This window comes from Eublepharis macularius, chromosome 6 (genome assembly GCF_028583425.1).
Source record: "Eublepharis macularius isolate TG4126 chromosome 6, MPM_Emac_v1.0, whole genome shotgun sequence".
In the NCBI taxonomy this organism is placed as follows: Eukaryota; Metazoa; Chordata; class Lepidosauria; order Squamata; family Eublepharidae; genus Eublepharis; species Eublepharis macularius.
In genome coordinates, this window is record NC_072795.1 from 45033894 (window position 1) to 45061530 (window position 27637).

At 43.1% G+C, this 27637-nt stretch overlaps 1 protein-coding gene across 1 annotated transcript; it reads left to right on the top strand.

Annotated features, from left to right (window-relative positions):
• The first annotated feature begins 665 nt into the window (after positions 1–665).
• Positions 666–27637, top strand: WDFY1 (WD repeat and FYVE domain containing 1). Its single transcript, XM_054983632.1, has 12 exons — positions 666–889; positions 4689–4756; positions 7325–7398; positions 10047–10101; positions 11896–12046; positions 14119–14231; positions 17704–17830; positions 19012–19117; positions 20984–21085; positions 23368–23498; positions 24490–24598; positions 25391–27637. Exons 1-12 carry the CDS (start codon positions 753–755, stop codon positions 25448–25450), a joined length of 1233 nt encoding a protein of 410 aa, XP_054839607.1. The 5' UTR covers positions 666–752; the 3' UTR covers positions 25451–27637.

Below are 27637 nucleotides of genomic sequence, written 5' to 3' on the forward strand. Positions count from 1 at the left end.
GCATTTCCAATTCTGTTAAAGCACAAGCTTAAAATTATTTTCATATTACATATTTGACATCAAGTACCATTGGTTAATTCTTTTCAAATTGGAACCGGGGAGGAAATCGTTCTTTTATCGAGAGCTCTTGTTTAGCTTTCACGTATACTGATAAACGCCGAGATTTTTTGACACTGGCCACTGGTCTCCCCCATCTAAAAATCGGTTGTCGAAAGTATTCGCGGAGTTTTTACAGTTACGAATCTAGGATAACAGCTCGAGCTTCCTCTATAGGAAACTTTGCCTACAAGTCCTCCGATTCGGCCTTTCATCTTGCTCCTCAGCTGACTGATATATGACTCTGCATCTATAGCTTAGGTTAGTTGTTAAGGTGCACCTCCTGATTGGGATTTAAAGGCTCGGGGTTCTCGACTCCTCCCTGTAGCCAAGAGGCTCTGACTCTCGAAAGCTTCGACACAGAAAATCTAGTTGGTCTTTTCGGTGCTTCTGGACCCGGATCCTGCTTCCAACAGTGAAGCCCTCGAAGCGCCCTTCTCTGCCGATCGCGGCCCGGCTATTCTGTGGTTTACGGCGCTGAACCGAGGCGCAGACGGAGGGCCGGGGCGGCCCTCCTCCGACTGCCCGGCGGCTTCCGGAGGCGGCGCTACTCCCGACACTACGGAAGATGGCCGGGCGCTGAGTCCTTCCGGAGGCTCCGCTGGCCCCGCTGTTCCGGGCAGCCCTCCCCGCCTGCCTCCCCGCTCCCCCGCGCCATGGCGGCCGAGATCCACTCGCGGCCTCAGAGCAGCCGGCCCGTCCTGCTGAGTAAGATCGAGGGGCACCAAGACGTGGTCAGCGCCGCCCTCCTCATCCCCAAGGAGGACGGCATCATCACCGCCAGCGAGGACAGGTAACGAGCCCAGCGGGAGCGGGAAGGGGGTGCCTGGGGCTCCCCCTCCCGCCCCGGCTCGTCGTGGGCAGGGAGCCTCTCGCGCGCGGGCGGCGCTCTTCGTTGCGTGGGCCGGGGCGGTGCAGCCCCCGCGCACTCGAAGGGCCGCGCCCCCCTCCTCTTAAGAGGGGCCTCTGGCTGGTTCGTCTCTCTGCCCCTGCAAGGAAAAGCAACGGGGGAGGGAAGCCAGCGGGCGGGTTGCGAGAGGCACGCCCCCTCCTCGCTCTTCCAGGCAGGCAGCCCCATAAAACGGAGGAGAGGGGCCGAAGGAGCGCTGCTGGGGCGGGCCGCCTGGTCCGGAGCCGGGTCTACGCGGTGGCCCCGGAGGAGCAGCAAACAGAGCATAGAGGCCGCCTCCTGATGTTGCCTCCTAGCCCTGCTTCTGAATACGGAGGTTTCCTTTAGTCCCCGCGGGTGATAGACTTGTTTTCCGTGAATCTGCTTTCTCCCTTCTTAAAGCCCTCTGTGTGGATGAGAAGGGAGGTAAAAATCTCTTATTAACGAGCAATGTGGGAAGAAGGCAGCTGCTCGCCCCTCACAGGTATACCCAGCCAGAAACAGCCCCTTTGCTATGGTTGTTGTGGGTTTTCCGGGCTGTATTGCCGTGGTCTTGGCATTGTAGTTCCTGACGTTTCGCCAGCAGCTGTGGCTGGCATCTTCAGAGGTGTAGCATCAAAAGACATCTCTGTCTTTTGATGCTACACCTCTGAAGATGCCAGCCACAGCTGCTGGCGAAACGTCAGGAACTACAATGCCAAGACCACGGCAATACAGCCCGGAAAACCCACAACAACCATCGTTCTCCGGCCGTGAAAGCCTTCGACAATACATCGAGCCCCTTTGCTGTTCCACAGTTCCTCCCCCCTTCCCCCAGAGAGAAAGACTCGCTGTGGGAGGACAGTTGAAGTGTTTAATCTTCAGAATATGGACATAGGAGGAGGACAGCCTTCCTGGGTGTACAGGGCATGCCTCCCTTTTTGGCATATGAAGAACAAGGGGGCTTCACTCCGGTCTTACACATCTCTCTGGGTAGAAAGGTGGGGTGTATATATAAAGTAAAACAGTAATTTTAAAAAGTCATCCTTTTTCTCTGGCACAGAGAGAGTCCAGGGCTGAACTGATGTAATTAAGTGGCAACCTATTTAAAACTGTTTCCTCAGTCCTGGCAGGGTTTCACATTCTTTCTCCCCCCACCCCAGTGTATTGTGGGAACTTGGGGGGGGGGTCAGGAGCGGGCTCACCATTCTGGTGCACTTGGCAGATGTGTTAAAGGTACAGATTTTAAAATTATTGTTGTTTGTGCATATCAGGTACTGGAAATTAGATTCTGGGCTGAAGCTTAAATTTTACCTGAAAAGGCTGCTGTTTTCTCTCACGCTTGCCCTCAAACTACCAGTAATCCACATTGGCTAGAAGTACAAAAGTACATTGTATCCTTTTTGCTGTAGTTGCTTAGGGAAGAGAGGGAAAGCCTTCCACTAGTTTGTTTTTATACAAGAATTGAAGAAGCCAATTTGTTCATAGCTCAAACACTCAAGCCGACAGCCTTGGACCAACATGGGTAGAGTTGTAGGCTGCCTATTGCAGAATCTCTTCCTTGCACACATTCTGATCCTGGTGGAAGGATGGCTACCTCTATAGAGTAGGTGTACCTCAGCTTCCAAGGCTTGTGGTGTTTGGACTGGGCTGATAGTTTGTCTCTTCTGCGTTGCCTTGAGAGATTGTAGGCTGACCCTACAGACATGACTGGTGAATCCATAAAGACTCACTGCACAAAACTCATCCCTCACAAAACTTAGCATTCCCATCCCCAACAGGCATATATTTTGACATTAGTTTGGGATGGATACTATTGGCTTTTGGGGAGAATAATTTTCAGTCCCTGTGCAGAAAACTGTTTCAGAAAATCTTGGAATTTTCTCCTTGAACATTCCCAATTATATGCATGGCTAAATTGCAGCTTCAAAATACTTGCTATTCTTTAGAATAGATATTTACAGGAACAGCATAGCACAGTTACAGAATGAATGCTGTCAAAGGCTAGCCAGGATATAACATTGCCCTACCTTTGCCTTTATTGTGGTGGAGCAGAATTTATAAAGGTGCATGTGTATGCTTTTTAAGCAGGTAGTGCACATGCAAGGAATCTAAATAAACTGCCCCTCTAGACTTCCGTAAGTAATTGGCTAATAATCTGTTTCACGAGACTAAAGAGTTAATCATTGCTAGTTCACGAGAATCTTTGAGAATTACAGCATCTGTTGCATTGGATTATGTTGGAGCTAAGAAAAGAACGCTCGTTTCCTCAAGCTGTATGAACTGTTGTCTCCCATCACAGTATAAACAGTGACTCAAGGATACAAGAATGTTCAAATCTAGCCTTTATTCCAAAATATTGCTTGAATTGTCGAGGAGAATTCTTGTTGCCAGAAGAACAAGAAGGAGAAGATGTGTGCTCGCAAGTTGCCTGATAGCAGGCAGGGTAGATTTCTGTAGCGAGTATTTTCATACATGGTATCCCAAGTACCAGCTGAGACCTGGCATAGAACAGTCACTAGGTAAACTGTCAGCAGGCAAATCCCCAGATGAAACTTAGCCTCCATCACAAACTGATTGGGAGTCTATTCTATCAGAGTGGAAATAATAACGTGGCGGTTCTTGATCTCAAATACTCGATCTCTTCTGTAGCACTGTTCATTGTGTTCTTGGGCTCAGGGAATAACAATGTGTAAGTACTGTGTAAAGTATGATCTAGACTGTCCTTTAAAGAAGTGTGAAGAAGCCAATGGGAGACAAACGTCTGTTTTACAGTCACCTTGTAATTTTATACGTAATGAAGCTGCTTGTCAAAATATTTTCTAAAGAGAACTCTTCAACCTCACTTGCTTTACCTACTCCCACTTGACCTTTGTGTTTCACAGTTTGCATTTTCTCTTGCTTGAATGGAAACAAACATTTATGTTGCTGTAGCCATGAGTGGCAGGTGAAGAGCTTATTCTACTGCTTCCAAATGAAAATAAGAAGGCTTGTAGTATGCCCAGAGCCAACCAGATCTGGGTGTTGATATGAATATATTTCCTGTGTCCATGCCAACTTTTTATTTGGTACATCATACTAGATTCCTGGATTTTCCTTGTCCTGACAAGAAAAGGAGCATCTTGGTTGAGTAGCAAGGAAAATCATATCTGGCTTCTATCATACAGAGTTGCATTTTGAGATTGAGCTGGTATTTGAATCCTTAGGGTTCTGGGTACAAGTTTGAGTCAGATAGGCAGACTGGGTGGCAATCCTGAGAACACTTTCCTGGTAGTAAACCACATTGAATGAAATGGAGCTTAATTTTGAGTAGACCTACTTTAGGATTGTTCTCAGAATGTGTATTTGGGCCTTGTTCCATATATAACACCAGCATGGGGGGAAAAACCCATCGGAGCAATTTCATTGCAAATCTGGAAAGACCCATATGCAAGACAATGCAATACAGTTCAGATCAGCAACTGCTACATAACTGTAATACTGTTACATGGAATAAAAACTTTCCATTGAATGTCATGGGGGAACCACATAGTAGTAAAGAAGCAGGAAAATGACTCGAGAGCAGACAGACTTCCTTAATGTGAGATTGTAAGATGAACATGCGTTAAGATACTTGCTTGAAAGCTCTTGAAATGCATTTTATTTTTTTTTCAGTTGCCCATAAGAAGGAGTTTCTCATAAAGAATTGCACAAGCTGTTCTCTCTCTCTCTCTCACACTCACAGGACAATTCGAGTTTGGCTGAAGAGGGATAGTGGGCAGTACTGGCCTAGCATTTACCACACCATGTCATGTAAGTAACTTCAGGTGCTTCTTTGTAGTACTAATGTCCTTTCTTGAATGTCTCTGGGTCATGATCCCATTGGAATTTATTTATTAGTACATTCCTATCCCACCTTTGCTCCAAGGAGTTTCGGGGAGTGGACATGGTTCTTCCCTCTTCCATTTTATCCTCGCTACAGACCTGTGTGGCTGAGAGGGTGACTGACCTAAGATTTTCTAGTAGCTTCATGACAAGCGGTGGGGTTTCAACCTGAGTCTCCAACTCTTGACTGATACAACACTGCCCTGGCTGTGAGCCTCTGTGGTGTTATTGTGGTCTTGGAGTTGACAGTAGGTGTTAAATATGCGTCACAATAGGCATGCATCAGTCATTGCGTGGTGATGATGCACACGTCTTTTTCTACAGCCGTATGTAAAAATTGTGAGTGAAGCCGCCCTAACTGATGTATCTAATCAGGCAATCCATTTAAGGCTTTCACACGCGTAGTACCATTTAATTCAGTTAAAGTCCCTTTCATATGGGTTCTTCAACCTATTTTGGCTTCTGAAGGTAAATGGATTTTTTGAAGGTTTTACACACCTTAAGGATAAAAATGCTTTCCTCCCACCGTTAATGAAGCCTTAATTCAGGTTTTCCAAAACCTGTTTTGGTCTGTTGTTGTGGTTGGCCTCTATCCTTTAGATGTGTGAAACCTTTGAAAAAATCTGTTTGCTTTCATAAGCAAAGCACATTTAAAGAGCCCATATGAAAAGAACCCCCCCCCCTTTTTTTAACACTCTGGAGCTGAAAATAGCGCAAGGAAATGCTGCGGCCTGCACTTCATCTTGTGATGTGTCATTGACTAAAGAGGTGCTGACCTTCCTGGGATTAGTGTCATATGTCTCCCTTATCCTATTGTTACACCCCCTCCTTATCCTTCTGCCCCCACCTGCCCCCAAAGAGTTGATGCTGCAAGAATTGCGAACACAGCATATTTCTTTTGTGGAATAGAAGAAAAGGACATGATTCTAAATATTTTAATTTGTTTGGTGCATCTGACTCCTGCACCGTAAAAATATGTACTTATTGTGGATCTTGTGTAATCCCAGCTATTTGACAATTCCTCAGTGATCCTCATCAGTGCTATTCTTGTATTATTTTTTTTTAAAGTTTTGGTACTTGCGTATAAAGCTGTGCCTCTTTTTCACCAGTTCCCCCATCAGGACTTGGGATAGCCCCCTCCCAGGTTCTGGTACTCAGTACTGGTGAATACCACCACAAAAAAGCCCTGATCCTCACACAGCCTTTTTTGTTTTGTGATGGTGGTTTGCGCGTGCGCGCGCGCACACACACACGCGCGCACACACACACACACACACACTGAAACTCTTGCTTTTCTAAGTACAAATGCCCATTTCTTCCTAATAGCCTCTTCCTTGCAAACTATTAGGAGAAAAAATGCAGTTTTGAGACCTTATGCTTTTAACTGCAATTGATGTAGGGCACTATTGTTTTGTAAAAAGCAAATCATGGATGAGCAGTAAGCGAGAGAGTATGAGAGAGGCTATAGCAAAGAAATTTAGGGAAACTTTTCTTAGGCATTGTGTTGCCTCACTTAATATGTACATACATATTGCAGTGTTCCCCATCACTGTTGATCAAAATAAAACATACCTTCAGATTCCTTTTTTGGCCTTTGATACTTTTGTGATCCCTTGTGATCTCACTTTTGATACATTTTTTTGCCTTACGGTTCTGTAATAGGCTTATTTTAGCAATCTGTATGTAATTCACAAGACTTGGGATAATACTGTTTGCATCTTCTGGTCCCCCCACCCTGCTTTTTTTCCTAAAATGACCCTGCCATTCTGTGGGATATACTTAATTTTGGTACTCAAATGGCAACTATGTTGACTTCTTCTGGCAGGAAATTCAGTTATATTGACCATGTGTTGCCTAGTGGCATATGATGAAACATTGCTTCTGTGGAGTTTATTTGTTGAACTGGAATGTTTTCTTTTCTAATATATTTTGTAAATTGGTATCCAGTAGCTAACACAATGACAATATTTGTGTTGCTGCTTTGTATTCTCATTCTTAATATAATAGGGGGCGGGGGGAGAGAAAATGCTTACTCACTCGATTTTCCTTGCTAGATTGTTCTGAAAAGATTTGAAATCTGAGCCTGCCTAAATTTTTCAGTCATCTTCCATAAATGTTGTTCAGAACTAAGGTGAGAAAGCATAGCTTACTCATGTACCTCTAAAATCAGTTTGATCTGCAGAAAATGAGCATGCGAAGTTTTTCATAGCACAGCGCTCCGTTTCATTGCTTGCAAATGGCTGTTCAGTGTACAGGAACAGGCCAGTAAAAACTAAGTTCACAACCTTATTTTCAAATAAGAGGATAAGTTAATAAGGGTGTGTGGATTTCCATAGAATCCCTTCTGCTTTTCCTCCGAAGGTCCATGCAGAAATAAGAATCTTGGTGTGGTTTAAACAGTGGTTCACCTTGCTACTGTGTTGGTGGGCCAAAGAGGCTCAGTGCAGGATCATCCTGTATCATGCTTACCTTACAATTTGTTTTCTCTTGGGGCAGCTCCCTGTTCTGCTATGGCATACCATCATGACAGCAGACGAATATTTGTAGGCCAAGACAATGGAGCCATTATGGTAAGTATCTTGTTTCTTTTGAGTATCCTTTTAAAATTTCAAAGGGCCCAGTACAAGGCTGTTTTAGATACGTCGTCATTCCTGTGTTTGTATATTTTACTCATTCAAGACATTTTTGGAACAACTGTTCATACTATGTTATGAAGCATTTCTGTTCATACAGTGTTACAAAGCACTTCCTGTGTAGGTCCTGAGAGAATTGCAGAACACGATAAAAATTAAATGTCTGGAATAAGAGTTAGTTGTATTAGCCCATTTGTAGCCGATCAACCTGACCTCAAACTGGGATTATTTTCCATTAACCTAATTAAATCTCTGAGGGGTGAGCCAATAGTGTTCAGCTTATCCTGTAAAGAGCAGTATGATTTCTCTTAACGCTGTTCTTTGTAAACTCAGCAGTGAGCTACTGCTCTTTAGCACTGAGCCAGCAGTTTGCTGTACAACCCACAGAAGTGAAATGGTCCCTTCCCAATGGAAGTACAACCTACTGTCAGAAAAATCAGTGACTAGTGTTTTAACAGTAGAGGTACTGTAGGGCAGGGAGTAATGGAGGCATTAATAAAGTAAGCCTAGTTTAGGGAAAGGGGAGGGCTTGTACTCACTATATCAGATGAGAAAGTAAACTGATTTTATATTTTATGCTGCAAAGTTTTATTATTGTATATTTTTAACTGTTGTGATCTGCTCTGAGCCCACTTGTGGGGAGAGTGGAATATAAATTTAATTAATTAAATAAATAAATAATAAACCTGTTTCTGGAATGTACTGTTCCATATGGGGGAAACCCCTGTACAGGGAAACCCCCATGAGCAATCTAGCCCAGAATATGTTTCCCTGACACCTAGTTTCTGTTTGTTTTTTTTGTATGGGTTCCCCATTCAGTCTGAGCCACCACCTGCCATCTGAAGTGATATAGCTCAGCTGCAGATTTACCATGTCACCTTCTGGTCGAAACTGGGCATCTGTTTTGGAGGGAAACTGAAGGGATGATAAGAGAACTGACTTAGAAATCTGACTTTGAGGCGAGCCAATCCGACAACAGATTAACAGCGTTCCCATTCAGTCCAGGCTGATGGAAGCCATTGGTCAAAATGGAGAACATGGCAGAGCTTTGATTTGCCATTAAACATTTCCAGCTGTCTAAAGTGTCAGTACTAAGAACATATTTGCAAGTTGAAGGAACTCTTGAGAATGTAGTAGCCTCCTGCACTTCGTTATTCTTGCAAAGCCAAAATTATATGGTGGTAAAGATTAGTTTTCCATCCAGGCTTAAGGACTGGAAATGATGGAACTGTTATCTTGTGTTTGCTTTCAAGCCTATCAAGGGTTTCACTCAAGCGTGCAGTTTAATCAGTTGTGGCATATATGCACTGTGCATGCTACCTGCAGTTTGACATCTATCATGTTAATGAAAATTGATATGCGAACTTGTTCATGCAGCTATAATATGCTTATTTTCTACACCTCTGCACGATATTTGCAAAGTAACCCTTTGTGTCTTGTATGCAGGAGAATGTTGTGGTGTTTTACCTCCTCTGCCTGCATTCTGAAGTAGTACAGACCCCAGGGAGCTTGATGCAGAATGTGCTTTTCTAGAATTTGTAAATGACCTCTTTGGCATAGACCTTTTGCAGGCCTGGGTTTGTTCACATTTGTGCATGTTGTTGTTGAGGCAAGCAGACTGGCTGTTGCTTTTTTGAGAGCCTAGAAGCTCTTCTGTAAAATGCTGACCTCAGCTGTGTTTGATAACGACCTAGATCTATAGCCCTGAGGTACACTTGTTGTACTGGATAGCAGTTCTCAGGCCATAGGCACCATAGTACCTGTGGGCACCTTTTCTGGTGCCCACCAAGTGGTTTTAGAAGGCGGGTAGAGTCAGACGGGGCTTCTGCCTTGGCAGGATTCTGATTGACTGTACGGGTTAAAGTAACATTTGCAGCAGCTGCCACACAGTATTGGTTTTATTCTGTCTCTCACACCTTTATCTCAGTTGTATTTTTAAAAATTATTGCTATCGTCCTCTGTACTTGGGCTTTCTCGGTGTTCCTGTGGCTCCACCTCCTGTGGTGGTCATTTTGAGGTGCACTCTGCTTCTTGTGGCAGCCATGTTTTAGTTATGCCTACAGGCTCAAGAAAGTTGGTGATCCCTGTCTTGGGCTGTCTGAAGAAATTTTTTGGAACTCCCCAATGAAGCTAATTTAGTTCACCAAAACAATTGAAAGAGACTGAAGTTCCCCTTACCAGCTTATGCCTATTTTTGCAGTTTAAATCCATTTTTCTGGCTTGCCAAAAACAGTAAAATATAAGTGTTGCTATTGTAATACTCCTTTATAAGAGGCTGTCTGGCAAGGGTGAAGTATAAAAGCTGGGTTCCAAATAGGCCCTGTCGCCCACTCTTCCCTACCATCTAATGCTTATAAAAATTTCCCTCAGAGATCCCATCTCTTCTCGTAGGAGGTTACCCATCCCCACTAACCATGCCCAAAGCAGGTTTTCAGTGTTTTGAGGTGTGAAATGTAAGGTGCAAGTAGGCAACTTTTTGGAATGGTTCTGCCATAAAGTGCATAAGGAAACCTCCCTGTGCCTACTGGTGTCACCTTCATTCTCTGCTGCTCATCTCTTAAGCGTTCCTTCGTTTTTGATTTCAGGAGTTTCATATCTCGGAAGACTTTAATAAGATGAGCTTCGTCAAGACCTACCCAGGTAATAAAACTATGAAGTTGGCATTACTTTGCATGTAAAATCTTTTAAATAGAAAAATTAGGAGGCTGAATTGCAACCTGTGTCAGATGTTTGCATAGATTATTCCTGTTTGTAGCCATGTGGTAGCTTGCCTGGGTATGTTAACTGAAATAGTAACCTGAATTTTTTTTTTAAATGATGCACATTTTACCACAGTGATGGTAATACTGGTGTTTGGCATCATCCTAAGACCAAAATGTAAACTACAGATTCTCATGAGAGAATTTGTGTGCTTTTCATTTTCTGTGTTTGCACATGTATGCTTGAATGCACTTATAGTGGCTATATTACCTCGGACGGCTTTCTCCTCCTGTACTTCCCTTCTTATTTCTGTCTTACGTGCAAACATGCTCTCAAGCTGTGCATCAGTGGTAAGATGGGAAGAGACTAAGGTAGAAATCCACCCTTGGTCTAGATTTCACCAGCATATGAACTTAACCATTCTCTGGAGTTCCCGTAAGTTTCAGAAACCAGCGGGAGAGGCTTAATCTACTACTGATGTCATTACTTTGGTGCTGTGTTGAAGTACTTGGGGCTCAGCGATGTGTTATGGAAAATTCCCACAGGCCATGGGAAAACCCTTCCTTTGGACAGTAGCGTGATGCTCACTACAGCCAGAGGCACTGAAAAGATTCTTGCCTTCCATGACCTCCTGCTTCTGTTCTCTTCAGGACAACTTTCCCAGTGGCTGCGAGGCATGTGGGAGGAGAGACTGTCTGCCCAGAACAGAGTGGGGCAGGCATGAGGATATGGCACATACTGCAGGCTTGGTCACATGCTCAGAGGAGCAGAAATATGGTGCTCCACGTATAAGCAGTCCTTTTCTCTTACAAGTCCACATCCCATGAGTAAATCCATCTCATGACTTCTTGTCATTTTGCACCAGAAAAGAATGTCTCTCTTTCAAAGGAGATCTTGTGTCCAAAAGGGGCAACAGAAGGTCCTTTATGCTGAAGCAGATAATTTGTTTTCCTCTTCTAAAGGAATGCTCCTCTCTCAAAGCTGACTTTCATAGTAGGGAGCACAGTTCTCATTGTTTTGTTTGTCCTTATTGTCTGACTATAGTTATTTCAGTGCTGTAGAGTATGTGCTGTGTGTTTAAGCTGAGCTGCAGGTTTGTCCTTAATGGAGAAAACCCTTCAGAATTCTGTATGAAGGAAAGAACAAACTGCAAGGAGTCTGTACTCGAACAGACTTTTGTTTGGTGTTAAATGGAAACTGTAACCACCGAAATATCTTCACGTTAAAAAAACGCAGTGCAGGCAGTCCTTTGTCTTTCTAAGAGCTGTAACTGAGGGCAAAACTGCACATTTTAGGTATGATTTTTTATGATTTTTAAAAAAATGATTTTTTTGTACCTAGTGTAGCTACTGAGGCTGTAGTTCTAAATGGGAGACCAGCATGGGAGAGGAGAGTATTGCTGAGCCTCCCCCTGCCCTCCCCAGCTCCAGCTGTACATCCACTGAAAATCATCATCTGCTTAATACCACCTTCTTCTTAATACCACCAACTGTGCTGGCATGGACACATGAATGGTATTCAGTCTTGGTACGCTGCTTTTCAAAATGTCATGGGGAGACACAGAAGCCTTCTGGGAATGCAGACGGACCTTGCATTTCTCCCCACTCCTGTTGTACAATGTACAGAAAGTTAGCAGAGCTGAAATTTCTGGAGGAGGCATAAGGATGGAGACTCAAAGTGTCCACATAAATATTTCTAGCTGTGAGTGGTTGCATTCTGCCTCTGTTTCTGCAGCTCATCAGAATCGAGTGTCTTCTGTTATCTTCTGCTTCGAAGCTGAGTGGGTTATCAGCACTGGCCATGATAAATGTGTCAGCTGGATGTGTACCAGGAGTGGAAACATGCTGGGAAGACATTATTTCACCTCCTGGGCCTCTTGCCTACAGTATCCTTCAGAGCGGTTTATATCATAACAAATTTGGGGATTTTCATGAGTGTGTTTAAATCACACGCTGGGCTTTGTCTTTACCAGTCTTTGACTTTTGCTTCTACTACAAAGAATATTTGGCTTTTGATGTCGGCTACAGCTTAATTGGTAGACACTGTTGCCAGATGCAGTCTTGCTATAAGATTTTTGAACTGCCCACCAGTTTGCCACTTGTGCTATGTATAGTACAATGCAAGACTAGGTGTTTTTCCAAGTATGCCATCGGGAAAAAAAAAGGGTGATCACCTAACATTTGCATACAAGGTACGGTTATGCCCAGTCAATAAAAAAGAGAGTACAACGTTTTTAGGAGTTGGGGAAAGCCGTCTTGCATTCAAGGTTTCTTTCTTTTTGAGTAAATATGGTCGATCTTAGGCAGTTGGTTGCACTTTTCTCCAATAATGCTGTAATGGCAGCCTGTGGCATAAGGCCAAGGACAGGTTGGGGGTAATTATAGGCCACTGAATGAGTTTCTCAGAGGCTCCCTGTTGCTGACTAGGACTTCTTTATTTCACATCTGTTTTATTGTACTAGTTGGACAATTAGGAAATCTCTGCCACTCATTCTGTTTCTTTCTAATACATATATCCCAACTTAGAACTCACAATTAGTATTTGGGGACCCACTCTAATTAAAAAGAGCAGTAAAATGGACTGCTCTTCTTGCTTGTCAGTTGTAGAACAGTGCTTTGACCAAGCTGAAGTAGAGAGTACCAAGTATTGAGTACCCTGCTGGATCAGACCAGTGGCCCATCAGCCCCATAGCCTGTTTCACACAGTGGCTAAATCAGTTGCCAACAGAATATAGAGGCCTTTCCCTGAGTCTGTCTCCCAGCACTGCTATTTGAAGGTTTGCTTCCTTGATATATGTACTAGAGATGCTGGTAGTTTCAGAATTAATAAACTCTGTATTCCTTTCCTGAGCCAGCCATTGTAAGCTGTAGCGTAGAACCAGTTCCCCATACATCCTGGTCTTCTCTTTTACAACCTGCCATAGCTCCAAATAGGAACATCATTAATTCTTGCAGTGGCCCTGTGATGTCTCTCATTACTTACTGTTCAGTCTTAGTTTCCCTTCAGGAAAAGAAGAATCTGAGGCCTGCTTATTGATATTGAATGAGTCAATCCGGATTTTATAGGATGAAGTTGTTTTTGCTTTTCAAGGTCACACCAGTTGTCCGCTTAAAGAATCTAATAATGTATTCTTCAGAGGGGATTTTGTTTTGGTATTACCCTGGTTGCTAGAGTCATTAAAAGCAAGGCTGAAATGATCATTTTAGTACAGTAACTAATGAGCTAGTTAGCAAACGTGCAACAATGTAGCTGGGATGTTCAGCACATTGTCTCCTCAGACAAGCAGACAATGATATTTCATAAGTGCCAAGGTTTCTGTACATTGTCTTGGAAATGTTATAAAAAGCGTGCATTGATTTGGTCCAGTGGAGGCCAGCCTTCTTGACAAGGGGTCCATGAGTCCAGTTCTGGGGTACAGTTTGTGTGCCTTTGAGTGATTCTTGTCTCTTGATTACTGATCTGGGAACTGGGCAGCAGGAAGACACTACAGAGGGAATAGGTGTATCAGCCAGCCAGACTGACTGCCACGGTGAAGCACACGAGGTGTTCTGTTCCTACCTTGGATCACCCAGATCCTGGCTTGAGATGTTCTGGGGCATATGTAAAAAGAGATATGAGTGCTGTACAAATGACTCTTTGAATTAAATTTGGATCCTTCTTCTTAGGGTAACAATTTGAAAATCACTGTGCTATGCATTATCGACTTGAACCAGGTTAGTGGTCTTTTCTTTGTATTAGTTTCGAATTCTATCGGTTCTAATTACCTCTGTGTCCCAAGGATGTCATTTGAGTCAGCACACATGGAATCCCAGCTTGCAACGACATGGGGGGTCTTACATTTGTGCTGCCAGCGGAGTGTAGAGTTTGTTCTGTTATGCAGCAGTCAAAAGGGCTCTGCTGCTTGATGAGGGGAGGCCTGGAATGTGGAATGTTACTCCTTGACTTAGCTGTGTGCAGATATGACTTTGAAACCCAGCACGCCTTTGTCGGTGACTATTCTGGGCAGATAACGCTGCTGAAGTTGGAGCAGAACACGTGCTCAGTTATTACCACTCTCAAGGGCCACGAAGGTAAAATTTACATCCTTCCTGTCTTTCTTCATAGGAGACACAGATACAGTTGAGCTCTTCCTCCTATTTTTGTGGTGCAGCATGAAGTGCCACTAAGAGTATGCTCACTCTTTCTCTTGACTGTACTTGCCTCCTTGTGAGATGTCTGCCATCAGCTTTCCTGCCTTCTGGTTCTGAGGCCTGTTGCTCAAGTGGAGGTTAAACTGCTGTTCCCTGGGGCAAAATTTTGGAGGATCTCCCTGGGTTTGCAGGTAGTCACTGGCAATAGCCTTTCTTAGCAGTGATGTGCTTCTCCTTCCCTATCTGCAATAGGGGTATCGCACGCATTTCCCAGGATAAGATGCTATTTATATTTTCTGGCTAGAAGATCTAGGTCAACTAAATGAGGAAAGATCTCTGTGTGACTGTTTGGAAGTCACTGCTTATGGGGGTGGATTGAAACTGGCTTAGTGGATCAGTGCTGTGTCTCTGGTACAAGCAGCTTTACGTGTTTGTGAGCTAAGGACCAAGTTGGACAATCCATGTTGAGGTTTTTCAAGTGCTGGAACTTGCTCAGACAGACTAGTCATCGGGTGAAAGTTCAAACTGGGTTAATGTCTGAGAAGGAGCAGATCAGAGTCCGCTGGATCTATAGACAAACTCCCAAAATGAGCATGTCTCCTCAATGTCAGTGTATTAAATTACTTTGTCCACTAGATGGCCACATTTCAAATAACTGCGCCTTGGCATAGTCCCATGAAAACAGATATTTATTCAACCTTCCACAAAGCAGTGCGCCTTGTTTTTTTTCCAGACAGTGCCATATCATTTTGTATCAGGCAAGCATAAGAACATTTTTACCTAGGCAAGCTATTTCTCTCTCTCTTTTTTTTTTACAGTGAAAGGCTCCTGTGTCAAACTAGGGTTTGGGAGAGCATGTTCAGTTCCCCACTCTGCCATGGAAGCTTGCTGGTTGACTAGGAGCCAGTCACATACTCTCAGCCTAATCTACCTCACAGGGTGGTTGTGAGGATAAAATGGAGGAGAGGAGAATGATGTCAGCTGCTTTGGGTCCCCATTGCAGAGAAAGATGGAGTCTAAATAAAACTCCATTGCAGAGGCTCATTGCTCTCTCTGGCTGTTTAATTTATTATCCCCTGAATGTTTCCATGGATTTCTATAATACTGATCTTCTCATCAGCGCTTCACTGCTTCATGCTGTTTTTGGGGGGTCTCACTAATATGCTCCCCATAGTGTAATCATCTCTGCTCTTTCTGGTGCACGGGACAAGCCTTCACCCGCTCCTGAGTTTGGATGTTCCAGAGCAGTCAGAGGAGGATCTGGCCCATGGCTTATTCTTCCAGGGTTTTTTTTCCCTTTTATTCCTTGACTGCTCCTTATGCATGTACACTGACCTGAGCTCCTTGGGGAAGGGTGTGATAAACATGCAGTATATACATGGGTGCTAATCGATGAAAGATCATGCCACAATAAATCTGCTCTCCTTATGTGTGTATGTATGCACCTGGCAAAACTTGGTGTCTTGTTTTCAGTCATTGTAATTTATTTATAATTTATTTACTCAATTTATATCCCAATAGGGACCCGTAACTGCTTACATCCTTCTTCTCTCTTCCATTTTATCGTCACAACAGCCCTGTGAGGTAGGTTAGACTGAGGGGTGTGACTGGCCCAAGGTCACCCAGCAAGCTTCCATGGCAGAGTGAGAATTTGAACCTGGTCTCCCAGATCACAGTCCAGCACTCTAGCCACTATACTATGCTGGTTCTCAAGCATATAAATTTGTGAAATGCCAGAAGAAAGTTTCTTTTCACTTTGTTATAGCTGTCTTGTTCTCTACTTCCAAGTCTTAAGTTTGGAGATCAGATTCAGGACAGCCTGCCTTCAGTTAAAAACTTAAAAACTGATTGTGGCAGAGGGGCAGATCAATCAAAATAGTGATGTCCCGGCTATTTTCAGTTGGTTCTGCCTTTCACAATAACTGTAGCTTACTCGTAAATTGTGATCCTGGCACTTTACACGCCCAACTGGTGGAGATGAATTGTGACTAAAAAATGAGGACGTTGGTAAGAACTCACCAGTGGAAAGGTGCTGCAGACTCAGCTTCCTAGTGTCAGTTTAGAGAGCATCCCCCAAATTTGTATTCATTTGGTGGTTACAGTTACGTGTTCCTTTGAATGTGTTGAGGGAGTGAAGAGCGATGTGCTTGCAGATCCCAGTGGCTTCCCATCCAGGCACTGCTGAGGGCTGGCTCCTCTTGGTTCCAGCAGTGGCCGTGCATCTTGAGACCGTTCTTTAGACCAGAGAGACTTGTGTGGAACTTACTTTCCTTCATTGACTTCATGGCTGCTGACCATGATGTGTGGCCCTGCCAAAGTATGTCACAAGCTGCCCAGCTATACACACCGAGAGGCATAGAGGCTGGCACTGATTAACCGAATGCAGCTGTGCTCCTGTGAAGAATGCCAGTTTCTATGTACCTTGCAGTCAGCTATAAATACTGGACAATAAGAATTGGGTAGAAACAAAGTCAATATTGGGGGAACTGCTGTACAAACAATAAAGTAAGCTTGGATTACACAGCTGGCTTGATAAACTGTCGGGACAAAGAGCGTAATCATCAAGAGTAAATTTCAGAAGCTGTTGTCGGCAGCAAGTTGGAAAGTTGCTCATTTGAAAGCAGAAGCTAAGAGTTATGAATCATGGGGCGTGAGGGTTATTCACCAATAATGAAATCCTTTGATTTCAAACAGCTTCTGGTGGTGTGTAGATGGGTATTTTTTAAAGTATGCATAATGTGTTTGTAATATTAATCTTGTTTGTTGCTTATGAAGAAACGTTTCTGATAGGATTTCTTAAAACATGCATCATAATCTGAAGAATTCGGATTTTCCAGGATATGTGGTATTCCAGGAAACTCAATTCTGCTTAACAAGGATTCTTCTTTCCACCTCCCTTCTTCTTGGAGAGGGCTAATAAAATGAAATGGTCAGACTGATGAGGGGTGGGCCCTGACACACCAGGACTTACCTAATCTTCCCTCCTCCATCAGAGCTGGCATTAGGTAGTTTGTGAACAAATCCTTGTGTGTTCCAGGAGATTCTACTTGTCTCCATTTAGAGTGCTGTTCTCAAGTTGCCACCTGGTTATATTGCCAAGAAATAAACCAGTATACTTGATCTATTTGCTGTCATTTGTGAAGTGAAAAAGGGTTCAGGTGAACAGCTTGAAGTTTTTCTACAGAAATATTTCCTGTGGAATAGCTTTAAAAAAAATCTTCTGTCTAGTGGTCTGCAAGAGCTATACCTCCTGATCATGTGATTAATCTCTAAGGGGGCGGTTGTAGCAAAAAGAGGCACAATAATGTTTCCTTTAGAAAGGAAGAGAGATGAGCTCAGAAGGTAACCTATATCTTTAACCTAGCAGCCTGTAGATGCTTTGCCCACCCTTCTCATTCTTTTCTGAACCTAGGGAGTATTGCTTCCCTTTGGTGGGATCCTGCTCAGCGGTTACTCTTCTCTGGAGCATCTGACCACAGCATCATCATGTGGGATATTGGTGGAAGGAAAGGCCGGACGCTGCTGCTTCAAGGGCATCAGTAGGTAGCGCTTTCTTTTCCCAGCATATAACGTTTGTTGGCTTACTTGCTGAAATTCCACACAAATAAAATAGTAAGTAAGGTAGTCGCCTTTTGGCTTGGAGAAGACACAACTTTATCATGGTAAGGGTATCCTAGTTAGCTTTCAAAGGGTAGAGAGCAAATCTAAAGCTGTGAACCCCAAAACAAAATACCAACATTTGGCTTTTGACTAGAATTTAGTTATGGTTAGTGATTAAATCAGAAAAGAGGTAAGTGGGCAAACCTGTTGGCCTCTAATGCTGGCTCACCCATGATCTAGTTTGGTTTTGCCTTCTGGAATTTAGAATAGCTATTGATAACCATGGGCCATTCCATCAGGTTCTTGCACCATTGGGCTTTTCCACACTGGTGAAAACTGACCTCGGTTTTACCTCATTAGATTTCAGGTGTATATGCATTCGAGAGTCAAAACTCCCTTCATCAGATGAAGGGAGCCTTGATTCTCGAAAGCTTATACCCTGAAAATCATTGGTCTTTAAGGTGCTACTGGACTTCAGATCTTGCCCTTCTACTGCAGACCAACATGGCCACCTGCTAGAAACTATGTTTGGGATTGCACTGGAAAAAGAGAGCCAACAAATTAACCGAGTGATTCAAATCAATTTATTAAAATCTCCTTCCCCTGACACTTCTTTGTTCCCTTCAGGTTTACCGGACCACAGTGCTGCTAGTTTCATTACCTTCTGTCAAAAATTTGAAAGGTCTAAAGATGACAAGATGGGTGACACTGCAAATTTATCCCCAAATTGTTATCCTTATACAGAAGAAGGATAAGAAAATTGCCATGACAAAGTATAGCAATGAGACTTCGTAGACTGGCCATGAAGAAGTGCCTATCTTTTTAATGTATGGCTGGTGCTGCCATCTTTTTTGTGACAATTAGAGTCACCCCCAAAATTTGTGACATTGGGATCCTCCCCATATTAGTGGTTTATGTAGAGCAAAAAAATTTGTTTCCTCAACATGCATAATGCAATTATGATTTTTATCTTTGCAGAAAAAGTGGCCTTGAAATGTTATCTCACTGACTTTTTTTTTTCCTGATGACCACTTTCATGTTGCTTTTAGGAGGCAGGAACACATTTGTTGCTTTTCCTTAACCATCTGAACTGGAAAATGCAGTCTGTGTTTCTTTACAGTGACAAGGTACAGGCCCTTTGTTACATCCAGTTCACACGACAACTGGTTTCCTGTTCCGCTGATGGAGGGATTGCAGTTTGGAATATGGATGTTACCAGAGAAGAGGTAGGGGGTGTCAGTATATCAAATGTTTTTCCACAAGGGTACAGCTAAGAAACTAACCCTGCCATCATTATGAGGAATTATTGTAGTAGTCAGACTTCTGCAATCTGTAGCTCACGGGCATCCAGTTAACAAGCTAGCACTGAAAAACTATCCTGGAATCAAAGGGAGATTGGAGTGACACTTTCCTAGGTCAAATTGAGTGTCTTCTGGGTGTTGTATCTTCAAGTGGCATTTCAAGGTTGGGTGACACCGAAAGCTCTGGCACCTCTGGGCTTGGCTCAGCAGAACTTTTAGCTTGTTTCTGCATGTTTCTTGGATTCCAGAGGTCATATTGGGAACACATCACAAGCTGAAGTGACATCACACAGTTTGATTGTAAGACACACGATGCAACTTCTTTGGTAAAGCCAAACAGATCTGAGTATATTTGGTGCCTGTACAAGAAGAGCCCCAAAGAACCCTCTGAATGTCACCTTGAGTTCTGTGATGGAAGAAAGGAGAAATGCAAATATTCAGAAAGGTGAATATTTGTACTTCTGCACTATGAATACCGTTTGCATAGATTTTGATACGTAGCTACTTTGGAAATCTTTAGGCCAAAAGACATGTAGGGGAAAGAGTAAAATGAAAAAGCGAGGCACAGCTTGGTAACATTCTTCCCTGAATCATCTGTCTATCCAGTCTCCTTTCCTCAGAAAACTTGGGTGCCATACATAAGGTTTGCTTCCCAGCTTTTGTTCTTTCAAATGCCTTGTGAGATAGGTTTGGCTGGGGCTGGCCCAAGGGTACACAGAGAATTTCATGGCTGAGATCTGAACTAGGTCTAAATAGTTAAAAGCCCCACACTTAGCCAGTATTCTGTCGGTTCTTCAAATGCAAAATTTGTAGTTATCTTGATACTTTGAATCAGCGAATTGGAGGTTTTTATTGGCCTTTTATGCAGATTGCCATTGCATTTTCAAGTTTAGATCAGCAGCCATGAGGGATGAAAACTTACTTGTAAAGGCAAAATCAGGAGTAATAATAAGACTTGGCAGACCATCCTAAAATAGCTTATAGGCCATATGCCATTTATGTTGCCCATTTCCATACTTTTTTGTTAAAGCGGATGCAGGAAAAATGTCCATCCTAGAAAATTCTTTAGTTAGGTAAATCTCCAAGTCCCTTCCTATAGAATAGCGAATTAGGAAGAATTCCTGTCCCTTCATGGATTTCAACATTAATCCCTGTCTGCCATGGGGACAGGAATAGAAGCAAATGCATATACTGAAGATAGGTCTAGGCAGTGTTTTGGTTAATTGCTTTAAAAGGCATCTATCGTGCTCAGAAACCAGAACAGGACGCGTTTAACATCAGATTATGACTGGGAAACGGAAGGCATAATTGTTTGACTGTGGAAGGCTTCAGATTTTCCAATTACTCAGAATCTCTTCTTAATCATCCAAATACTGAAAAGTGGGGAGCTTCAAGCCCTGTAGCAAGCTAATAATTCTGAGGCAGCTAAGAAGGCTTCCTCATTAACTGGATGGTATTGAAAAATGCCACTGCTAAGGGCAAAGTGTGGGAGGCACACGCAGATCTGGGAAGCAGCCACCAGTTCAGCAATTCTCTCCTGCCCGCAGCTTGATACTAAATTAGTTTAATTATGTCTGAAGGGTGGTAGGTTTTACAGCAGAACTTTCAAGCCACACTTGAAGTTGAGGGATAGTGGGTGAAGGTCTCCTGGTTGAGATGAAGGCTGTTAATGTTTTTCTACTGTTGTTGATGCAGAGCAGAAATTCTTCATTCATGGCATTTACACGGGGGCTTGGAGAGGCTTTGTTGTTGGTTTTGTAAAAGATCTTCTCTTCCTCCTCCAATTTCTAGGCCCCTCAATGGCTGGAAAGTGATTCTTGTCAGAAATGTGAACAGCCTTTCTTCTGGAATATAAAGCAGATGTGGGACACCAAGACCTTGGGGTTGAGACAGGTGAGACAATGCTTCTTGCCTGGGGAGAGCTTTGGGGCTAGCTGCACACCATGTGTTGTTTCATGCAATCCAAGATCAGGCCTAGAGCCCGTCTAGTTCAGCATTTCATTTCCCACCATGACCCATAAGATGCCTCTAGAAGTCCAGAACCAGAGGATGAAGGCAATAGCTTTTCCCTATGGCTACTCCTCAGACAACTGGTGGACATTGGAAAACAGCCTCTGAAGGTGGAGGCTCCTTCTAGTCTTCATGGGTAATAGCCATCTCCTCCATGAACTTAACTAATCCCCTGTTAAAGCTGTATAAGCCATTAGACATCCCCTGTATCTTGTAGTAGTAAACTTTTTCAAAAGAATTTTTGCTGCTGCATTCTTCCCCTCTGCACTCCTGGAAAAGCCACTTTTCCCTCGATTGGTAGTCTGACACAACGGGGATTTGTTAAATGGCAAGTATTAACAAATGGCCAGGATTAGATATGATTTGGGATAACAAAGTACAGAGAAGTAGAAATGTGGAGAAGTTAAATGTGGGCTTTGTGTTCAGGTGATTTTATAAAAATTAAAAACACAGTTTAGTAAAGGTGAACCTGAAGACAAAGCAAGGGATTTAATACATGCAGTTCCTATTGAATGGGGAAAGTAGCATCTCTTTTTTTGAGCTCTTATAAGTTAAAAGCCTGATTGGAAGGTTGTATTCTATGGCGAGTAGAACAGTCAGAGTTGGCTGTAGGACGGGAGAGTGACAAGAAATCCTTTTTCAGAGTTCTGTAGGATTCAGTCCATTCAGTTTCATTAGGTGACCTTGAGTTTCTACTCCCATGGAATGGAGAAAATGGAGGGCGTATATAACCTTGTTGCTTTGTAAACCAGTGCAGAGTGTGCTACACAGACTGTGTGCGTACTGCAGAAGAATAATAGCGCTCCCATGGCACTCACACAACCACATTCCACACAAATATTCTAGTAGAAAGGCCTGCATATTTCCTCACCCCGATCCTCAGTCTCCTGACAGTTGGGCAAACGGCATTTCCACTGATGCAAGATCTTTTCCTGTTTCCGTCCCTCCCATCTCTGGGCCCCTGTGCTTCTCTCGCTATTCCCAGGGTCCACTATTGCATGGGCACAACCCACAGCTGCAGTTAAGGGTACAGGGGAAGGCAGAACATTCTTTTCTGTGAGTGCAGCTCTGTTTATGATGCTTAAGATACAACCCAAAATATTGCTGAGCTTCGTGATAGTCCTTCAGTAGATATTCCGGTTTCAGAAAAGATGCCTAGGCTTCATGCAACACATTGTTAATAACTGTATCTCTACTATGTGAAAAACAGGAAATATTTCTTTTTATTCATTTAAAATATATCTGTGCCATTTTAAGCTGTACCCTAAACTCCCTAGTTGGTCTCGTGCCTTGACTTAAGCCTGGTGGACAGACTCATTGCTTCATGTGAAGTAAGATGTCTGAGTTGTTGTTTCATCCTTGAGGCTGTGGTTTGTAGTAAGTTGTAAAGGAAACAAACGAAAGTTTTCAGTTGGATTTAGTTTTATTTTCAGCACTGGAAAGTTATTTTAAGCTGCTCTTCCTCAGTGTTGTTGCATTGTATGTCTGAGCCTGTTAGCAAAATGCTGTACTTGAGATGCAAGCTACAGATGAAGCATCACTTGCGGTGCTTCCTGCACTAAGATAGGCTGCTATAAAGGGGAGATGTTTTAAAATAGCTTTACAAAATAACTTTACCATTACTTGCTTCATGGGAAATGGTCAGCATTTTTTTAAAAAAACAGAAATGGTATATTTCATGTCTGTAGTTTGAAGGCTGGCTAGCCATGTGAGCTACTCTTGTTTGTGTGGTGGAGCACAGGGCCAAGATACACATGACGAATGACACTTGAATGGCAAGTGTATTTCTCCCTGTTCACTTGCCCTCCACTCAATCCACTTGCCGTTCAAGTGTCATTCGTCATGTGTAGCTTGGCCCTCAGTCACATCCAGGGCTCAGTTGAGGTAACTTGCAACCACACCTGCCTCTCTGTACAAATGATAGCTGGTCTTCAGGTTGTCACAAAGCAAACCAACCCGAAGTGAGACTGCGATCAGAGTGGGTTGATGTACGTGTCACTTCTGCTGCCAGCACCTGTCTCCCATCCTATATTAATAGCAGCGGGCAAGGATACGCAGCTGGCCCCATCACTGAGCATCTGAGGGCTTCCTTTTTCTTTTGAATGGCTTGGAATTCTCCATTTTCCTGAAATGATTGTGGTTTCATTTTCAATGCCTTCATCCAGCATCACTGCCGGAAATGTGGCCAGGCAGTGTGTGGCAAGTGCAGCACGAAGCGCTCCAGCTATCCCATCATGGGCTTTGAATTCCAGGTCCGGGTCTGTGACTCTTGTTTTGATTCAATCAAAGATGAAGAGTAAGTATCCTTGGAAGTGTCCCATTTAGAGTTCATTGTACTGACCTTTTAGCTTTGGATGAGTTTAGTTTGTTTCCTTTTAAAGTAGATGTTCTGTGGTGAAGGATTGTTTCACTGGATTTAGTAATCTCTGATTAGATCGTAAACCAAGTAAGACTCTATACCTGTGCGGGAGACTCCCCAGGGATGAAGAAAAATACTCAAAGAGGGAATCCTTTCACGGTGGCCTGTTGAGAAATGAAAATGCTGCAGAAGTAATGGAATGTTGCCAGTCCCTAAAAGTCAGATTAAACAGGGGAGAGCATAAGCCTGCTCAAATCCCTGAGAATTCCAGGAGGTGGGGAGGTGGAATTTGACTAGTGGGAGGAGTTTCCAATTTTTTTCTCTTTCCCCTATGCAATGCCTCCCAAGCCCACAGCTTGTCCATTTTAGGTTAGTCAGACTCCCTCCTTTTCACACCAGTGTTATGCATGAGTTACATGTTGGATCTCCTTTGGTCTCCTGAACGCTTGGAAGGCAATTTTCGGTCCTGGTGAAATGCCATTGACTGCCACTTAGTGATGCTGTAGAAGTGTATCCTACAAGAACTGACAGGGTAACCACCTTCTTAGCTTGTTTAGTCAGGGCGTTCACAATAGTTTGTGACTGAAGCGGTGGGTAGATATCCTTCAACCAGACATTCTCATTAATACCAAAAGGGTTTAATTACTATTCTTGTTACATGCAAAGACCTCCGCAGATCAACAGGAGAGGCCAAAGGTCTGCATGCACCACTCTTGCATATTCAGAATTGATTAAGACCTTAATGAGCTGGCTTGTTGCTTAAATGTCATTCAGATGGTGATGCTGTTCTCAGGCTTGACATATTAGCTCTTGAGAAATTGTATTTCCCTGAAGTGCTTTCTGTATTGAAACAATTTCTCATGCCTTACTTCAGCAATGTCTCCTCATTTGAACTCTGTTCATTTTTTTTGGTCTTTTAAAAATCAAGTCGTACTTCTTTGGCAACTTTTCATGAAGGAAAACATAATATTTCCCACATGGCCATGGATATCTCGAGGGGACTTATGGTGACGTGCGGAAGTGATCGTGTAGTAAAGGTAAGAACTTTTTCATATTGGATTTGGGGGCATATGTTCTACTGAGTGGGCTAAGGAAGTTACAGAAGATATAGTTGACTTACATTTTGGACAGTACAGAGGTACAGCATCTGTAGCATCTTGGGCCACCGTAGCTAGCCTGTCACTGCTAGTTAGGCAACATCCCCTTGAGTTCCCACCCCGTACCGCTTTTATCTGGGGTTGGCACAACTGCCTTGGAGCCAATATCTTAGGATTCCATGTAGTGGAAAAGGCAGCATCTATATTGCTGTGCAAGTGCCTTTGAGTGCAGTCACTGTTGAAATGTGCAGTGGAATGTGGTCCATACTGGAGCACTAGTATTTCTAGGTGCTGCTGTACCAATGGAGGAGCCAAGCCTGTGTCTTGAAAAAAAGATTAGCCTGTGACACCTTGTACTTTTGAATGACAACAGAATGGTTTCCAGCCAAATGCCCCTGGAAAGCTCACAAACGGAAAGTAACTAAGAGCTCTGATGTGCTTGGTCCCAGCATGAGTTCAGCATGCATGTTTACTTTTTAGCCATGATGACCAACAGACTATCTTGAAAAATCGTTAGGTACTCCCTGGCCACCTGTTCATTTTCCTGACTTCCTTCGTGTTCTGTTACATCGACTAAAGCTGTATCAAATTCAGTGTAGAATCCTCTCTTGTGTGCAGTGACATGCTTGTAAGAAATAAGCCTCTGCAGTACGAGGCTGAGACAGCTGTTAAACTTAAGCAAGGCAAAGGCTGTAGGTCTCATAAGAGTCACTTCTGCATTTTGTTCTTCAGATATGGGACATGACACCTGTAGTGGGTTGCAGCCTCGCAACCGGCTTTAGCCCCCGTTGATGCCTGCCGGCCAGGATAAGTGCACCTCATGTACCAAATGGATGAACCTCCTTCTATGTCTTTTGATACAAAAATACTGGCTGCTTGACTGAATGAACGCTGTTCCCCCCCCTCCCAATGGACAGAGTGACTCCTTTTTTTTGTGGAGCCAAATCCTTCTTTAGTGCTTACGGGAAGTGGTGGTGGATGAGGAACTGCCAAGTTCACACCCTATGGAACGAACACAGAAGAGGCTGCAAGGTCAGCAGGAACCCTGGCCTCAAAGGACTTCTGGTGACATGACTCACTTGTAGTGTTCAGTGTGATTTTTCTCTGCTGAAATATATTGCACAGTGGCTGAGGGTTAAAATGAGAGTAGTGACAAAAAACCCCGGTGCGTATCGTAGTAACTTATTCTCCATCCTAGTGAAATGTTGCTGTAGACTCATTTGTCTTATGAACAGCCGCTATGACAGTTGCCTTGCAGGAACATTAAATGCAACTTTGATAGAAGGAGGAAGGTCCCCCCCCCCCCAGCACATCCCACATACTGGAGAATTGCAAGAGGGATGAATGTTAGTAGAGGTTATGGGAGTATTTTCTACAAATGTAGTTGATAATCCTTTGTGAAATTAGGGGTCTGTTTGGATTTTTGAAACGACGTGAAAATTATCTTGAAACTAATTTGAGCGGATTTTTGTACCTGGTGCAAAGCACTAAAACATAATGCTTTCTTCCATAACAATAAAAACAAACTGACATGTCTGTACCAATCAAGATCCTTCAAATTAGAAGGAATGTTTCTTGTTGTGTTGTAGTGTTTGCTGTTTATCACCAGGGGTCCCTAGTAAATAACAAAATGTCTTTCAGATCCTGTTAATTTATCTTGGGAAATCATCATGACTAGTGTTGTTGTGTACTATGTGAAAACTCCTCAAGAAGCAAGTGTTAATCCTCATTTTATTCTTGTTTTTGGGATATGTGTACTCGGAATTTATCTGAAGGGTGACATTTATATGAGTTTGTCACGGGTCAGTGTTGCATGCTACAGTCTTCTGAAATGTTGGTTTCCTGATCATTGATGGAGACTTCAGAAAAAAATACAATTGTTGCTAAACATCTGAGATAACAGAAATCTCAGTTGTGGGACAGAGGTAAAGGAGCAGTGAAGGAATGATCAAGGAGGAGTACAATATTCCAGCAGCAATGCCTGTATAAATCACTGAAGAATAGCACAATCTGAATGGAGAATATACCTCTTCTCTATGATTTTGATATAGTTAAAAAGCTTAGAAAGGTAACCCCATTGAACTAGTAAACTTGTCCTACTTAATGCCTTATCGGGATTGCCGTAGTGGAAGTGAAGCTTCAGGTTTCACTGGGATGGTTTGAAAGAGGAATCATTTCACCTCAGTGCCCAGAGAGAAACTTTACCATAGCTGCAAATCTTCATCCGTCTTATAAAAACACTACTGTGACTTGAAGATGTTAGTATCCTTTCTGAAGTAGAAATTATCGTGCACATTTCCTCATGTTCAGTCTTCACAAGTTGGCCTAACTAGCTAGTAGCAGGCAAGCACCCCGGCTGCTAATTTTGTCTTCTCTCCTCACACATACACTGTTTATCTGATGACTTAGCTTCCTAATGGTTAGTGGTGTAAACTGCAGAATAATAGCTTCTACCTCCTTGGCAATTCCATTTATAATCTTCCCTCAGTCTTTTGCCAGAGGATGCTGAATTTGCTTCATGGCTGAGGAATATATATTTTTTGTAGCAAAGAGAATTAACATTAGTAGCATTAGTGTCAGCTAGTATATATACAGAATTTTTGTCAGTAAAACATCAGTTTGTTCATACGTTTGTAAGCCTTGAAGTTTTCCAAGTGAGTCAGAGAAGACTCTGCTCAAGACTATGTTTGTTGCTGGTATAGAAAATGGGGAGGGGGGAATTCTACCGAGCATTGTAACAATAACTGTCTCAGTAACTTTGAATGTGCAGCTACTTAAACTTGGATTTACCCCATTTTCCCACAAAGCTTTTCTTCAGTGGGGAGCAAAAAGCACTAATGTATTTCTGGCTGGTAGTAGCTGTGTTCATGTGAAATTCTGTATCCTTTGTTATCTGAGATTCTGTTGTTGCTGTCCATGTCTTTATATAAAAAAAATGTTTGCGTATTGTACAATTAAAAAACAACTATTTCCTGATAA

Excerpts from the sequence above, each read along its gene's own strand:
- WDFY1 (XM_054983632.1), top strand. The coding sequence starts at position 753 with ATGGCGGCCGAGATCCACTCGCGGCCTCAGAGCAGCCGGCCCGTCCTG. Across the intron at positions 890-4,688 it reads ATCACCGCCAGCGAGGACAG|GACAATTCGAGTTTGGCTGA; the intron begins GTAACGAGCCCA and ends TCACACTCACAG. Across the intron at positions 19,118-20,983 it reads TGGATGTTACCAGAGAAGAG|GCCCCTCAATGGCTGGAAAG; the intron begins GTAGGGGGTGTC and ends TCCAATTTCTAG.